Source organism: Electrophorus electricus, chromosome 10 (assembly GCF_013358815.1).
Source record: "Electrophorus electricus isolate fEleEle1 chromosome 10, fEleEle1.pri, whole genome shotgun sequence".
NCBI classification, from domain to species: Eukaryota; Metazoa; Chordata; class Actinopteri; order Gymnotiformes; family Gymnotidae; genus Electrophorus; species Electrophorus electricus.
In genome coordinates this window covers 69,307-86,136 of record NC_049544.1, presented here as the reverse complement: position 1 = coordinate 86,136, position 16,830 = coordinate 69,307, and the positions used below count along the sequence as shown (strand labels likewise).

Here is a 16,830-nt window from a genome sequence, read left to right as displayed (position 1 = left end):
CTCCATTTGTTGACCATTATTTAATTATTTTATTTTTTAACATACACATTGGCAATCCAAAGGAAAATTATGCCAAGGATCTCTATGCTATACTGAACTCAGGATGTATTAAAGCTTTATTACACTTCTGTAGCTGATGTATTAAAACTTTATTACACTTCTATAGCTGCTGTATTAAAGCTTTATTACACTTCGATAGCTGACATGATAAAGCTTTATTACACTTCGATTGCTGATGTGATAAAACTTTATTACACTTCTATAGCCAATGTATTAAAGCTTTATTACGCTTCTATAGCTCATGTATTAAAGCTACTAATCACACAGTAATCACACCTTAAAGAGATATGTATAATATTTGTGTATTAGCACATTCTCGGTGTAGGCTGCTTTAAGCACCTGCCCATAGTGAATGTGCATATTTAGTGTGCTGTGTTAGTGTACAGTGTTAGTGTACTGTGTTAGTGTACTATGTGAGTGTGCTGTGTTAGTGTACTGTGTTAGTCTACTGTGTCAGTGTACTATGTGAGTGTACTGTGTTAGTGTGCTATGTTAGTGTGCTGCGTTAGTGTACTGTGTTAGTCTAAATGTGTTAGTGTACTGTGTTGGTCTACTGTGTTAGTGTATTATGTGAGTGTGCTGTGTTAGTGTACTGTGTTAGTGTACTATGTGAGTGTGCTGTGTTAGTGTACTATGTTAGTCTACTGTGTTAGTGTACTATGTTAATCTACTGTGTCAGTGTACTATATGAGTGTACTGTGTTAGTGTGCTATGTTAGTGTATTATGTGAGTGTACTATTTTAGTGTGATAATTGTTAGTGTTGTGTGTGTTAGACATGGCATTATAAGATAAAAGTTTCTGCATTTGATTACAATTAGGCTTGCTGTCTTTTTACTAAACTTCAGCAGACTATACCTGACCTGCCATTGTCAGATAATAAGGCTACTATTTTTACTTTGTATTGGATGAGACATGCCATTGAAAGCAGAGATGACATTTCTTGTATGATTAAGCTATGTGTGAGACCTCATGTTGGGGGACTCTACCTTTTTGTCTTCTTTCTTTTTACTTTAATTCACAGTGGCTGTACTTTGTCCTCTGAGATCATCCAGATATCCAGAGCTACTGTCACTGTTGTAAACTAATTAAAAACATCTCTCTCTCTCTGTCTGTCTCTGTCTCTCTCTCTCTGTGTGTGTGTGTGTGTGTGTGTGTGTGTGTGTGTGTGTGTGTGTGTGTGTCTCACTCTCTATGTCTCTGCGTATATCTCTCTTTGTCTCTTTTCTTCCTCTCTCACTTTCCGTTTCTCTATTGGTGAAATGACGTGAGACTCATACCTGTGCTGCCGGGGTCTGACGCCGGTCGGGCACGCGGCCTTGGGGATGGGTGATAGGGATGCGGCTGCCATGGCAACAAGACGATTGGATTTAGACCGTTTCCTTATTTATTTATTAATTTAGTTTTATATTCGCGTGCTTGCACTCCCTGCAGTACCCGAGAAGCTTTCACAAGTAAGCGCTCCCTCTCCAGATCAAGATTTTGTCTTTTTAATAATAGATAAAACTGGCGTTCAACAAGTTGATATTGTTAGAGACTTCAAGTGTTATGTATGACGGATTTGGTTATGGTTACAGAAGAATATTTGTTTGTTGGACATGGACAAATAGATTCTGTACCAGAGGGTCTTATTAGGTTGGCTAACAGTCGCGTGAGGAAGAGCAGAGAACAAAACGGTTTGTGCGCGTGATGTGGAGAAAAAAAAGAACAGAATAAAGTAGCAAGGATAACGGAGCTCCGTCTGATACCCGTTCAAGATCTCCGTCTGGTGGCTAATTTTTATGTTTCGTGTTTTCGCTGGAACCCTGTTGCGTGTCATGGTGATGTCTCTTGGGTTTTTACGATGGGAAAATACCTCGCCTGCTTTCTGAGCGCGTCACTAACGTGGACCACCGGACTCTCTTTTGCCGTCTGGTAATGTCCATGATCCTATGCTCCGTGTTGCTTGTTGCCTTTTGATGCGTGTATGTGTGTAAAAGCGTGTTTATATGCGTCTATTTCTGCGCGTGTCTGTATGAATCAGAGCGCGTGTGAGTTAGCGTATGTGTGTCGATTACAGACGATGTGACTTTCCACACGAATCAAATGTCCTTGTCATCGGAATATTAATGTCACAGAACTACTACGTCGTCTACTTTTGAAATTAACTCTTACTTAATAAAATACATTCAGCCGACGGGGAACGTTATCCGCGTGAATACTAAAGAACGGGCAGCTGAACGTGTATAGGGTCGCGTGCACTTTCATTTGACAGAGCGGGAATTTGGTGCAAAGATGCCCAGCGTCGCATCGCCGAGGACGGATGAGCAGGAGAGAGAGTGGGCCTCTGTCGGAGCGACACGCTCCAAGGACGTGGGGGAAAGGGAATGATAGAGGTCTCCGCAGCGAAGGACAAACTCACAACATTCACGCAGTCGTCATATTTTCCTTAAGAGGCAGGTTTGCAGGCGCCTTTTAATTGGTTTGTTCCAAGGGCATTTAGGTGAGAAGTATGGAGGAGCTGGGCGGGAGAGCGGAGGTACGAGGCGCAATTTGCTCGTGCTGCTAAGTCTGGATAAAGTAAATCTGTGATCTTACCGGTACAACAAAAACGTGAGGTCTCAGTCAGCGTCTGTGTCTGCTCTCTGTGTACGCAGGGATGGTTCATATCCTCACTGTGTTGTGAGGCAGTGTAAAAGGTCAGTCTAGTCACCTGAGAGTGTGTGTGTGTGGGCGTGCCCGAGTGCATGGTTGTGTGTATGTGTGAGTGCTTGTGTGTTTGACCTCCTCGAGGCACTGACATGGATGGGGCGGTGGGCGGTTCTGTGGGTGGTTCTGGAGATGCTCGGCCGGGACGTAACGGAGACCAGAAGCGGCGCAGTAAGAGCAGCTTGCCGTCTCCTGGTTATTGCTTCTCGCAGGCCTCTCTGGAGGGGGAGCGGGGTGAGGGGGCTGGCCGACGTCGTCTGTCCATCATGAGCTCCTCACGGGATGGTGGTCCATTCCGGCCAGGCACAGCAGCAGGCACGCCCACCACACCCATCCCCCTGCCCCCTCCTGTTGGCCCCACCCTTTCTGGACCTGCCCCCAGCCGCTCTGTGGGATTTGCAGCATCGCGTGCTGCACTTGCTTCCACGTCCTCCTCCGGCACCGGTGTGGTGGTGGTGGCGACGGGACCAGAGACCACCACCACCACGGCAGCTGGGACCCCTGAGGCTGTCCTGGGCTTGGACGGAGAGGACTACAGCTACTCCAACCAGTCTACCTTCATCCAGAGGCAGTTTGGTGCTATGTTGCAGCCTGGGGTCAACAAATTCTCCCTGCGCATGTTCGGCAGTCACAAGGCCGTAGCATTGGAGCAGGAGAGGCTGAAGAGTGCTGGAGTCTGGATCATCCACCCCTACAGCGACTTCAGGTACAGGGCGAGACAGGGCAGGAGGGGAACAGATGCATGTGGACAGGGAGGAAGGGAGGGAGGTAGAGAATGTGGTTTAGATTGTGGATAATGAGTGATTTATGAATGGATGAATGGTGAGAGTAGTAAAGAAGACAGATCTGACGCAAACTAATGAGTGGATTAGAGAAGGGTGAATGTGTTAAGTCAGGAAAAGAGATGGAGGAAGAGAGAAGTGGAGAGGAATGAACGTGAAGGAGATGTGAGATACGATAGAGTGTCATCTCAATGGAAAAGAATTAACTAATGCACAAGACAGAAGAAAGATGTAAAACCCTAGGGTTAGGGTTCGAGAGGGGTTGAGTTAGGGTTCAAGAGGTTAGGGTTAGAGAAGTTATGGTTAGGGTTCGAGAGCGGTTGGCTTAGGGTTTGAGAAGTTAGGGTTAGGGTTCGAGAGGCTAGGGTTAGGGTTAGAGAGGTTAGGGTTAGGATTGGGGTTAGGAAGCCTGACTATGAGAGTAGTGTAAGCATGGGTGGATGGGTGTGTTTAATTGTGTTTCCAGAAGTCATCTTACCAATATACGCCATTACCACTATACAGAAGCAATAGAAGAATTACTATATTTTGCTTTATTTTAAAATGGCATCTGCTCCAGAACAAAACAAACAAACAAAAACAGTCCTAACCCTATAGTGTCTAGTTGGATACAAAAAGTTAATTCATCACTAGGTTATTTGCTCTGATATGAATGTGTGTCTTACAAAGAGTCAAAACTTAAGTTCAATTTAATATTAATTTTCATTATTAATAATAAATATAATATTCATGTTGCTTAACTTGTGCCACATGCTTATTGGCTCTCTACTGCAGCCTAGTACACTGTTGGCAAATGAGGAAACACCTAGTCAAGCACACTAACCATAGTCAAGCACATTAACCTAGTGAAGCACACTTCAGCCAGTATTAAGCAATGAATTTGCCAAATTTGATCTGAGAACCTTTGCAGAAACAGCCGCCTGTGCTGGTGTGAGACCACCTGGGTTGATGTGATTCTGACTGTGTTGATGTGATACTGCCTGTGTTGGTGTGAGACTGTCTGGGTTGATGTGAGACCACCTGCACTTGTGTGAGACTGCCTATGTTGATGTGTTACTGTCTGTGTTGATATGTTACTGTCTGTGCTGATGTGATACTGCTTGTGTTGATGTGAGCCCGCCTGTGTAGATGTGAGACTGCCTGTGTAGATGTGATACTGCCTGTGTTGGTGTGAGACTGTCTGTGTTGGTGTGAGACTGTCTGGGTTGATTTTATACTGCCTGTGTTGGTGTGAGACTGAATGTGTTGGTTACAGACAGCCTGTGTTAGTGTGAGACCGCCTGCTTTGGCTATGAGACTACCTGCGTTATGATCTGGAATCGGGTCCTGTGTGTTTAACAATTTAAATGCTATAGGGTTTAAATGCAGGTCTTCAGTTATAGGGTAACCTGTGGAGTGGAACCAGACACAGTAACAATAACATGAGCCACTTCAAAGAATAGCATCTTTGAATATCAGAATGAAGAGATCAATTTTAGTGGGGTGTCTCTCTCTTTCTTTTTCTCTCTTTCTCCATCTTCCTTGTTCCCTCCCTACAGGAGAGACAGTAAAACAGTACAGGAGACACAGTAAAACAGTACTGCATGTTATCCATGCTTGCCACAGCCACATACTGGTGACCCTTATAATTGCAATCTAATGAATTTGCAAAAGACTGCAGTTATTATACCAACTGCATAGCAGTTACTTTTAATGTTATCCATATTGTTTTATTACATATACTGAATGCATGTGTAGCTTGTAATTCAAATATCCTCAAATTAGCACAGTGAATACATAGAGAAAGAAAGAAGGAAAGAGAGAAAGGGAGAGAAGGAGAGATAAGATAGATAAATAGAGTGACAGGCCTGTGTGACAGCATTTTCCTACTGACTGTACTGATGTGTGTTGGGGGGAGGGGGGCACAGTGATATGGTGTATGATGTGAGTCTTGTGGCCTAAATTCAGTGTTGCCGAGAGCAAATGTGGAGGAAGAGATTAACCTTCATGGTCTCTGTGCAGTCAGAGCAACACTAGGGCTGTTCACACTGTGTAGATCAGTGTCTAGAGCTGCCCTCATCAGTGTCCAAAACACCTTTCACTTAAAACACACACTCAGAAGTACGAGGACACTTACTACACAGACTCAGGAGTATACACACTACACATACTGAAGATTATACACACTATACACACTCAGGAGTCTATAGTGAGGTCTATAGTTGGGTGTTCTGCTGCTTTCTGCTGGAGGTATTGTGTGTGTGTGTGGGGGGGGTATATATATGTGTGTCTGTGTGTGTATGTGTGTGAACATGTACATATGTGTGTGTATGTTTATATATATATATATATATATATATATATATATATATATATATATATATGTGTGTGTGTGTGTGTGTGTGTGTGTGTTTGTGTGTAATCTCTCTAATCCTTTTCTTGAGTGAGAAACATGCTGTGATGTTTTTGGGGTTTTTTTTTTGCTCTAGTTGGTAATGTCACCGTTGTCTTGTGACCTTTGTGTGTTTTGCTCTGGATATGGGAGTGTGAACCTCTCACAGAATCCAGAGTAACACTGAGTTTGTGCACCTCACATTGTTAGGTGACTTTTTTTTTTATCATTGAGTGCTCAAGTACAGTGCTGAATGCAAATGTACCAAATAGAGCATCTTGGAATTTCAAAAGAGCAGCTTGGGATTTCAAAGGCACAGTGGTGTGGCTTTGTTCAGGGGTGTGGCTTTCCTGAGAGTTGTGGCTTTTCTGAGGGGTGGGGTTTTGGTGAGAGGTGTGGCTTTCTCAAGGGGTGTGGTTTTGCTCAGGGGTGTGGTATTTGTCTCTCGCAAATCTGATGTGTTCTTGCTTAGAGGACCACTGGGAGCAGTGCACAAATGTTTACACATATGTTCACACAAGTGTGTGTGCATGAGCATGTGTGCCTGTGTGCGGGTGTGCACATGTCTATGCGTGTGTGTGTATGCGTGTGTATGGTATACATCATGTGTCTGTGTCATATTTTCTAGTGCATATTCAAGAGAACCTACATTAAGTGTGTCTTACTGGGTTTATTCGTTTGTATTTTGTGTGTACTTGAGATTGGTTATAAATAACTTAGTCTCTCCCTCTCTGAGTGTGAATGCTGATCTACTCAGTTACAGTGCAGTATCATCACTGCATGTTGCTTTAACGCCTCATTAACAGAAGGAGGAAACTGTATAGTATTCATTACTGTTGATTGCAAGCAGAGAGAGTGTGTTGTGCAGAAAGAATGTGGGAAACAGATCTGTCTGTGTGTGTGTAGGGGGGGAGGGGGGGTGGGTTCTGCAACAAATGTGTCCAAGTGCAGACAAAATGGGTAAAGGTTAGGGCAGAGGAAAGAGTCTCCAGATGATTCCTTGAAGGGTTCTGAACAAAAAGCTCCCTGACCCCTGTTGGAAAGCCCTAAGCCAGTAAGCACAGACTGTCCTGTTTAGAAATGACGGTTACTACAAGGCTTTAAGCTCTCTTCTCTCCTCTCCTCCCCTGCCCTCAGATTTTATTGGGATCTTCTCATGCTCTTACTGATGATGGGGAATCTTATTATCCTGCCTGTGGGAATCACCTTCTTCAAAGATGAGAACACCCCCCCATGGATCATCTTCAACGTGGTGTCAGACACACTCTTCCTGGTGGATCTGGTCTTAAACTTCCGCACAGGCATTGTAAAAGAGGACAGCACAGAGATCCTGCTTGATCCGAAGGCGATCAGGCAGCGCTACCTGAAGAGCTGGTTCCTGGTGGACTTTGTCTCCTCCATCCCTGTGGACTATATCTTCCTTATGGTGGACTTGGAGGCTCGGCTGGACTCTGAGGTAGTCCTATGATCTGAGGTAGTCTGAGGTAGTCCTTTGATCTGAGGTAGTCCTGTGATCTTTAAAACCTTGCGTGTCCATCCTTCTGCACCCTAAGGTGGAGCCTGCGACCTTCTGCTCTCTCTGCTCTGCAGGTATATCGCACAGCTCGGGCTCTCCGCATCGTCCGCTTCACCAAGATCCTGAGCTTGCTACGTCTGCTACGGCTGTCCAGACTCATCAGATACATCCACCAGTGGGAGGAGGTGAGGGGACAGGCTGGACAGGGGGACAGTGGGAGGAGGTGAGGGGGCAGGTCTCAGAGTGTGGACAGAAACAAATGGGGAAAGAGTGACAGATGGAAGGAGAGAGGGCTAATGCCAGTAATCCAACCAGACATAGAGCGTTAGCAAGAGGTTGGGATCAGCTTTGGGTTCATTACAGAAGTTCTTTCTGTGTCTCAGATCTTCCACATGACCTATGACCTTGCGAGTGCAATGGTGCGTATTGTGAACCTGATTGGTATGATGTTGCTGCTGTGTCACTGGGATGGCTGTCTGCAGTTCCTGGTACCCATGCTGCAAGACTTCCCCTCGGACTGCTGGGTCTTCAAAAACAACATGGTGGTGAGTGAGCGAGCGTGTGTGTGTGTGTGGGGGGGGTGTTTGGATATGTGTGTCTTTTTGCAGGGGAGTTTGTAGATGCATAGGGGGGCTGGTTTTCAGGTCACATCAGTTATGCACAAATATTATTGTCACAGCATGTGTACATAAGCTGCTTCAGGTATTAGCAGCATGTCTGGTATGTGCGTGTGTGTGTGTGTTGTGGGTGTGTGTATGTGTGTGTGTTGTGGGTGTGTGCATGTACAAACAGCCTGTTCAATACTGTGTTGTATGTGTATGTAGTGCATTTTATAAAAACACCCAACAACATGCACTATGCTCTGTACGGTTTGACTGATATTAAGATGTGGGAGATGTGGAGGAATGGTAGAGTACACACAATAAAGGGTGAGGGTTGGGAATTAAGATTAGGGTTAGGCGTTAGGGTTAGGGGTAAGGCCCAGGGTGTTATGGTTAGGGTTATGGCTTAGGGGTTATGGGTAGGGTTTTATTTTTGATTGTGCAGTTGATGCATACTACTAATTGCCATTCAGTCTAACATGACTGAACTGGATATTTTCTTTTGTAATTGTAATTGAGCAGCTGTACTTGTGGTGTTACCATTACTTTGTCTTCTACATCCTATAATTTATATGTGTTTTTGGTCACTGCTGAAAATCTTGAAATTGAAATTCATTAGATAGTAAAAACAGATAGTATCTCATAGTATTTAAGATACAAATGACAAACCATATACAAACACATGCACATACATTCTCAACCTCACACACAGACACACACACAGACACACACACACTCATTCTCCGCCTCACACACAGGGTTAACCCTAACCCTCACACACACACACACACACACACACACACACACACACACACACACACACACACAAGCTACTGCACCATTTGAGTGAGTCGCTGAGTCATGCTACTGCTGGGTTTCCACTGAGGTTGTCATAGTGACAGTTGCTAGGCAGGTGATGCTCAGAATTTCCCCAGAGATTGTCTCTGTCTTTGCCCCCTCCTCCCCCAGTCTCTTCTCCTGATCACACCATGGCCTTCATTCACAAGTCAGGTTCCTTACCTTTCCATTCACAGCTAGAACAGCATGAAGCTACAGAATAACGTAGATTCCACTGACGTGAAAGATACACCCTTCACCCATGCCGTTGGAGGCACTTACTATGTACACACTATTTTGACTATATCTGTCTTATAGGTGTATTTTATAAGTACTTTGCACGCATTAGTTTGTGTGTTTGGGACCACAGCTGATAACCTTCTTTCAGGTTTTTTTTTAAGAGCATTCCTGTGGTGAGAAACCCACTACTGGTACAGAGTTGGAGTCCACAGTGTATTTTTAATAAAGTAGCACCACATAGTGCAGTGGTAATGTAGTGGTAATGAGATCAGCGATTCTGTTCCTGATGTCCAAACTGAGGCAGCACAATGCTGCCCCAACTGAGGCAGCTCGATGTCACAACGTCTGAGGCAGCTTGATGCCACCCAGTCTGAGGCAGCTCGATGTCCCCCTGTTTGTGTCCAGAACGACTCGTGGGGGGTGCAATATTCCTACGCCCTCTTCAAGGCCATGAGCCACATGCTGTGTATTGGCTACGGCGCACAGGCGCCCGAGGGCATGACGGACGTCTGGCTCACTATGCTCAGCATGATCGTGGGAGCAACCTGCTACGCCATGTTCATCGGCCACGCCACTGCACTCATCCAGTCCCTGGACTCTTCCCGCCGCCAGTACCAGGAGAAGGTGACTATGGATGGAAGGATGGATGGATATATGTATGTATGGATGGATAGAGGGCTGGAGGGATGGGTATATGTATGGATGGATGGATGAGGGAGGGATGGGTATATGTATGTATGGATGGATGGATGGAGGGATGGTATATATGGATGGAGGGAATGGTGTATGTATGTATGTATGTATGGATGGATGGATGGATAGAGGGATGGGTATATGTATGGATGGACGAATGGGTGTATGTATGAATGGATGGATGGATGGATGGAGGGATGGCATATGTATGGATGGAGGGAATGGTATATGGATGGAGGGAGGGATGGATGGATGGAGGGAGGGATGGGTATATGTATGTTTAGTTTTCATTGTAGGTTCTCTTTCACTCAGAGGGAAAACTTGATTGTGTGATCTCTTGATCTGTTCTGTTCTTCTTTAGATTAATGTAACTTCTAAGCAGTTTTAGTGCATTTCCCTTTGTAATTAAATAATATGAAGTCATGGTCCCATAAAGGAATATTCTGTAGCTGGTCTGTTACTTTCATTCAGTGTCTATGTCAGGCCCTCATCCCCTGGTCGCAACACCTGTGGGACAGGTGGCACTGCTGTAATGTCCTCATGGTGCTTGGCTGACGTTGGCTGCTGTGTGTGCTGGGTTGCTTGCAGTATAAGCAAGTGGAGCAGTACATGTCCTTCCATAAACTCCCCGCCGACGTCAGACAGAAGATCCATGAGTATTATGAACATCGCTACCAGGGAAAGATGTTTGATGAAGAAAATATCCTGGGAGAGCTGAGTGACCCGTTAAAGGAGGTTTGTTACCCAAGTACATAATACACTCACACACACACACACACACACACACACACACACACACACACACACACACACACACACACACATACACTCACATGCATGTAAACACACGCATACACACACACACACACATACACTCACATGCATGTACACACACGCATACACACACACACACACATACTCACATGCACGCACTCACATGCATGCACATACACGCACACACACTCATACACTCACGCACATACACTCACATGCACACACACATGCACATACACACACTCACACACATACACAGCAGGGCTTTGTCTTGCTCTCTGGCTGAGTACAGTTCAGCAAGCTCAGTGTAACCTGACTGATCTATATCCTGACTTTATATTTATGTCCTGACTTTACATTTATGTCTATGGAGTTTGGGGATCATCACAAAATCTTATAATTCCTTTAGAACTTAATTCCTAAAGACTTTGGTCACATTCATGAATAATACTCTTGAACAGGGTAAATATTTTTATATAAAGTATTTTCCTCAATAGACATTTATAAGCTGCATGTTTTGTTTTGTTTTTATAAAGATATTAATAGAGATGATTTGTGGATTTGTGTTTTGACAATAGTGTTAAAGACATTTAGGCCAGTGTGTTGGAGGAAGGGGCCAGATGGCCTGAGAAAATGGCTGTGGTTTGAGCAACTGTTAATTCAAGAAGAATTAGACTCATGAGATGATCCAAAATTTTGATTGAAAATGGGTATTATTTCCAAAAATAATGTTATTTTATGAGGCAAAAAATTGTCTATTCCCACTTTCACTCACTGCAGTGGCAATTCTAATTTTAATTCAATTTTTTTGATGCACACTTTAGTCTTTAGTTTTTTAAGTCTGAAATCTTTTTTGAAAGATTAAAACTTAACATGTGTGACTTCCGGGATACTGTAGACTTGTATAGTTCATCTTTAGGAGTTTGTCATCCCAACTTCCTGACCCAGCAATGAAACCGGTCCTGTACATATTGCTTCTGAACAGGAGATTGTGAGCTTTAACTGCCGCAGCCTGGTGGCCAACATGCCGCTGTTTGCTAACGCCGATCCGAACTTTGTGACGGCTGTTTTGACCAAGCTGCGCTTTGAGGTGTTCCAGCCAGGGGACTTCATCATTCGAGAGGGAACCGTCGGACGTAAGATGTACTTCATTCAGCACGGGAGGGTCAGCGTACTTACCCGCGGCAACAAGGAGACCAAACTCAGTGATGGGTCATATTTTGGAGGTGAGATTAGACATTGTACTTGCATAAAAAGTTAAATAATTTACTAACTAATACATAATACATCATGATTGGGATACTAGGACATGGGTTGTTTTCTGTTTTTAAGGCTCTGCTTTGGTTAATTCACACTCTTAAGGACTCTTAAGCATTTGTCCTCTATAAGACAAAGTGTTCTTCTGTTTGTGTGTTTGTGTGCCTTTCCCTCTCCCTTAGAGATTTGTCTGCTGACCCGAGGCAGGAGGACAGCGAGTGTCAGAGCTGATACGTACTGTCGCCTTTATTCGCTCAGTGTTGACAGCTTCAACGAGGTCTTGGAGGAGCACCCAATGATGAGGCGGGCCTTTGAAACTGTAGCAGCCGACCGACTGAACCGCATTGGTATTGTCTGTCTCCTAATTGGGTGAATCTTTTTGTTACCTTAATTGCAGATCACTGCGGTGTCTTATATCTCTTTGTTCATCTGCAGGTAAGAAGAACTCCATCCTGTTACGAAAGACGTCTCAAGGGGGGTCTGTGGCAGGCAGCAGTCTGGGGCGTGGCCCAGGTGGGACGGGGCGAGGGCCGGGACCAGGGGCGGGGCCAGGTGGGGCTGGATCCTGTGACAGTATCCTGGTGCAGCAGATTGTCAAACACGACAGTATGCCTACCATGCAGGACGTCAGTACCAGCAACCGAGGCAGCACGGAGGGCAGCATGTCCCCACACCCGCGGCCTGTGATCTGGGCTCCGCTGGTCCACGCTCCCCTGCAGACAGCAGCGGCCACCACCAACGTAGCCATTGCGCTACAACAGCCTGTACAGCAGTATGGTTTGGGCATGTTCCTGCCCTCGCCGCTGCCCATCTCGCCTTCGCCCTCAGCCTGTCCTGTCTCCCCGCCCCGCCCCCCCATCCTGCACCCCCGACAATCACTCAGCTCTCTCATTGGAGTGATGGGTGGGCTCCCACCTCGCGTGCCAGCCTCTATCACCCCTACACCCTCCCCCTCTACAGCTGGCCCTCCTACTGTGGTAGGAGCTCCACTGCCAGGGGCAGCTGTCAAAACCCCTCCTATATCATCAGTACCCACTCCACTCCAAACTGGCAGAGCTCTGCACTATAGTCTCCGCCTCCACACAGAGCCCTCAGTGATGAGTGGCACATTAGGGGGAGGGGCTACCACATCACCTCTCCATAAGGCCACACCCCCTTCCCCAGCCATGGCAGCTGTGTTGTCTGACGGGCGGATCAGCCAGAAGGGAGCGAAAGAGGCTCTAATGCGGCACGTTGGTGGGGGCAGCACGCAGGGTCTGCCAGCGCTGGGCCGTCTGACACAGGAGGCCAGGTTGTTGTCTGCCTCACAGCCCACACTGCCCCACCGTGGCTGGCCAGGTGTGCAGCCACACCCCCCCCTCCATCGAAAAGCCTCTGGGGGTAACTTACTGCCCGCCCCCTTCCTGGTTTCACAAGGACAACTTGCACGGGGGGAAAGTGCTGGCGTGTTGAGCTCAAACCCTCCCCAGGTCCAGAAGCCACCTGCACACACACCTGTTCCGCTGCCCTCTCCACTCACGCACACACAGCCAACACCACTTGCCCCCCCACCTACCTCACCACCTGCCTCTGCCCCTGTGACCCTTGTCTCTTCCTCCCCCAAACACACGCCTCTCTCATCTTCTAACACCTCTTCTGCCCCAGGGCTCCCCCAAACCCAGCGGCCAAAGCCTGCTGCTAAGGCTCCGCCCTCTCACTCTTCCTCCCCTCAGGCGCCGTCCTCTCATTCTTCCTCACCTCTGCCTGCTTCGTCATCCTTGGAACTGCCCCCTACATCTGCCTCTTTGGCAGTTCTCCAAACACACAGCAGCAAGGCCTCACCTACCTCCCCCTCCCACCCTTCATCTTCATCTTCATCTTTACACGCCCTGCATGCATCCTCTTCCTCAGGGTCTTCTGCACCTCAGAGCCCTCGTTCTAAATTCCCTCAAACACTTCCCCAGCCCTCTCCTTTATCCTGCACCACCAGTCCACCTCCCACTGCAGCAGCAACACCAACCCGGACACCAACTCCTCTTCAAACTCCTACTCATGCTCAACCACCAATTCCAATCCCAGCCCCCATCCAAACCGGAACTCCTACTCTTGCTCAGACCCCAACACACTCAGCTGTGCAGACCCCTACCCAGACTAGGAGCCCTACCACAATTCAAACCCCTATTACAAATCTTACACAAACTCAAGCCTCTGCTTCTACTACAGCACCTTCTCCAACTCGGATCTCAGGCCCTGCCCAAATTCCAAGCACAGTGAAAGTTCCAGCTCTATTCCAAACTCCAGCTGCTACTGTACCAACCTCAACTCCATTCCAAAATCTAGCAGCTACTGTCCTGAGTTCGGCTCCAGTTCCAAACACACAAGTTCCTGTTTTCTCTCAGGCCCGAACCCCACCTAGCCAAAGCCCTACACAGACCCCAACCCAAACTCCAACCATACCTCCACGCACTCCACCCCATACCCAAACTCAGATTCCCACTTCAACCCCAGTGCTACTCCACATCCAAACTACAGCAGCAGTTCAGACACAAACCCACACTCCCATACCAATCCCAAACACCACCCAAACCCGCAACTCTAGCCCAGTCCTAACCCCAACAACTACATCTATCCAAACTCCACCACAAAAGGCAACTTCTACCCCCCTTCAAATTCCCAAATTTTCCCAGTGCCCAGCTACAGGTACAGCTATATTCATTCAGCCTGAGACCCCCACTCTCCAAGCCCCAAACCCCCCCTCGACTCAGACCCCAGCCTTTAGCACAGCTTCCTCAGGCGTACTATCTCTGTCCACCTCAAAACCTGATACCCCTCCCCCAGCTCCAGCCCCAGGTGCCCAGCCTGCCTCCACCCAGGAGGGGAAACAGGACACCAGCATAGTACAGAGGGAATCTGATGCACTGAGACACAAACTTCCTGCGAACATGTAAGCACGAACAGGCCAGAACCATCGGTTTGGACATTGCGGGAGGGTCGGGAGTCAGAGATCACGTGGTGTGTTACGGATTGTAGGGGCAGGTCAGGTAGCAGAACTGGAAAGATGTTAAAACACATGGCAGCTCCATCAATTCGAACCTCTGGAGTCCACTAAATATGCGGTCTCTGAGTCTGAAACAGGTTCCATGAACATTCATTTTCATTTTTATGGTCCTCTGTCTTCACCTTCTCTGGTGCAGTGATGTGCACAGTGCTACTGTGGTTATTTGTCAGCAGTGGCAAGTATTCTTTTTAAATCAGCTGGAGCTGCAGTCCAATGGAACATGTTAATAAGCAATGTTCATAAGCAATGTTCATAAATGTTCATAAACCCTAACTAATCCTAGTTACGAGCCCATGTCTGCCCAAGCTCTCAAATAGCATCAGGCAAAATTAAAGTACCTAAAATATGGAACATATTGGCTTAGAAAAGGAACCCTAAACCACTGCCACCTCTACACAACTGCCACACTACACCACTGCCACTTCTACACAGCTGCCACACTACACCACTGCCACTTTTACACCACTAATATGGCACTGTAGAAAAGTCAGGTGATAATTACCTTTCTGTTTATGGTCTTTTATTTTCCAGTTTCATTCCCTCTTGTCACATTTTGTTCACAAAAATGTCATAATATAAACACTACTTATTAATTATAAATAGACAAAATATGTCTGAAATAACAGTACAAGATTACGTAAATCTAAATTATTAGGAGGCATCCACTAGTAAATTCTTGTCTCAGGTGTTTGGTGTTAGTTTTGGACAATACAGCTCTAGAACCCTCATCTGCTATAATTAAATGTGTTTTCGTGTTGTATTTAAATTCTTTCATCTTCCACAGTAACTGTACAGTGCTAGAGGTCATCTAGTTCTCTGTAAATATGGGCTTCTATCTGTCTGGTAAAACACACAAGATTAATGTTGTTGTTCATCTCCTGCTATGTGATCAGCTTTGATCTGTCAAACTGCTGCTGTCAGCGCCCCCACCCCCCACAGACACACACCCCCAACACACTTATTCCCCACACACACTCCTAGTCCTTATATATATTTTCTCTCACTCTTTCTTGCACTCCCTCTCTTGTTACATCCTGTTCTTTGATGTCTTGTGCAGATAAACTCTCTTCTTACCCCTAAAGCCAGGATGCCTAGACTGCATATTAAGGACCAAATTGTTTATTTTTATTTAGATCACAGCTTTAGCTTTTCAGCAAAAACAGTGTGTGATTCTAACAATAATTCTGGAAGGATGTTGATGATGTTATGTAAACAGAATTCATGATGTAAGGGCGATTTTAAGGAGAATAAAGAAATTTAGAATCAGTATGTTGCTTCCCCTATGTTATATTTGTGTGTAAATGTGTATAGGGTGTGTGTGTGTGCGCGTGTGTGTGCACGTGTGTGCGTGCCTACCTGCCTGCGAGAGACAGAGAGAGATTGTGTGTGTTAGCTGAGTGTGTGAATCCACACTTTCTGGGTGTAACCAGGGCCATGTTCCAGTGCAGACATCCAGTGCAGTGCTATGAATACAGTAAGTAAACAGTATTACTGTATACAGTGAATAGAATATGTATACAGTATACAATATTCGTCCCAGTTTGTGTTTTTTTAGGTTGGATGTAGTCATTTAACCATTCTGCAGGTTTGGTCCTCTCAAAGTGCCACTTGGAAGAATCGTTGCTCCATAATTCAGTATGGGTGGCCAGACATTAACTAATTGAAATAAACTACCCTCAGGTAGGTGATTAGTAACCTTCCAGAGTGGTTGTCAAGATGTTGGAAGAGATTTGGCAATCCTTAACTTAATGAAACATACATTTAAATATATTTATTTACATTTTAAGGACTTTTTAAGTTTCTACTGGATATGAATCATAATTACAGTTTGTATCTATATATTTTGGATCAGTATATTTTACTTGAAATACTACTTAATAAGCTAATTAATCCTAAAATAATTGTTTTTATTATATTGTTTATAGGCCTAATGATTCTAGTACCTCCATGACCTTTTAGTTTCCATGTTTCCTTT

The 16,830-nt window shown here is 45.7% G+C and overlaps 1 protein-coding gene across 2 annotated transcripts; it reads left to right on the top strand.

Annotated features, from left to right (window-relative positions):
• Positions 1-1,403: 1,403 nt before the first annotated feature.
• LOC113574794 (potassium/sodium hyperpolarization-activated cyclic nucleotide-gated channel 3-like) lies at positions 1,404-16,121 on the top strand. 2 transcript variants are annotated; one of them, XM_035531173.1, is made up of 10 exons: positions 1,404-1,972; positions 2,959-3,452; positions 7,037-7,355; positions 7,490-7,600; positions 7,799-7,960; positions 9,500-9,718; positions 10,376-10,522; positions 11,547-11,787; positions 12,001-12,165; positions 12,254-16,121. In XM_035531173.1, the coding sequence occupies exons 2-10, from the start codon at positions 3,013-3,015 to the stop codon at positions 14,743-14,745; spliced, it is 4,296 nt and encodes a 1,431-aa protein (XP_035387066.1). In that variant the 5' UTR covers positions 1,404-1,972; positions 2,959-3,012; the 3' UTR covers positions 14,746-16,121. The 2 variants fall into 2 exon arrangements, with proteins under 2 accessions (XP_035387066.1, XP_035387065.1); XM_035531172.1 differs by having other exon boundaries at positions 1,404-3,452.
• The last annotated feature ends 709 nt before the right edge of the window (positions 16,122-16,830 follow it).

Excerpts from the sequence above, each read along its gene's own strand:
- LOC113574794 (XM_035531172.1), top strand. The coding sequence starts at position 2,839 with ATGGATGGGGCGGTGGGCGGTTCTGTGGGTGGTTCTGGAGATGCTCGG. Across the intron at positions 9,719-10,375 it reads GCCGCCAGTACCAGGAGAAG|TATAAGCAAGTGGAGCAGTA; the intron begins GTGACTATGGAT and ends GGTTGCTTGCAG. Across the intron at positions 11,788-12,000 it reads TGATGGGTCATATTTTGGAG|AGATTTGTCTGCTGACCCGA; the intron begins GTGAGATTAGAC and ends CCTCTCCCTTAG.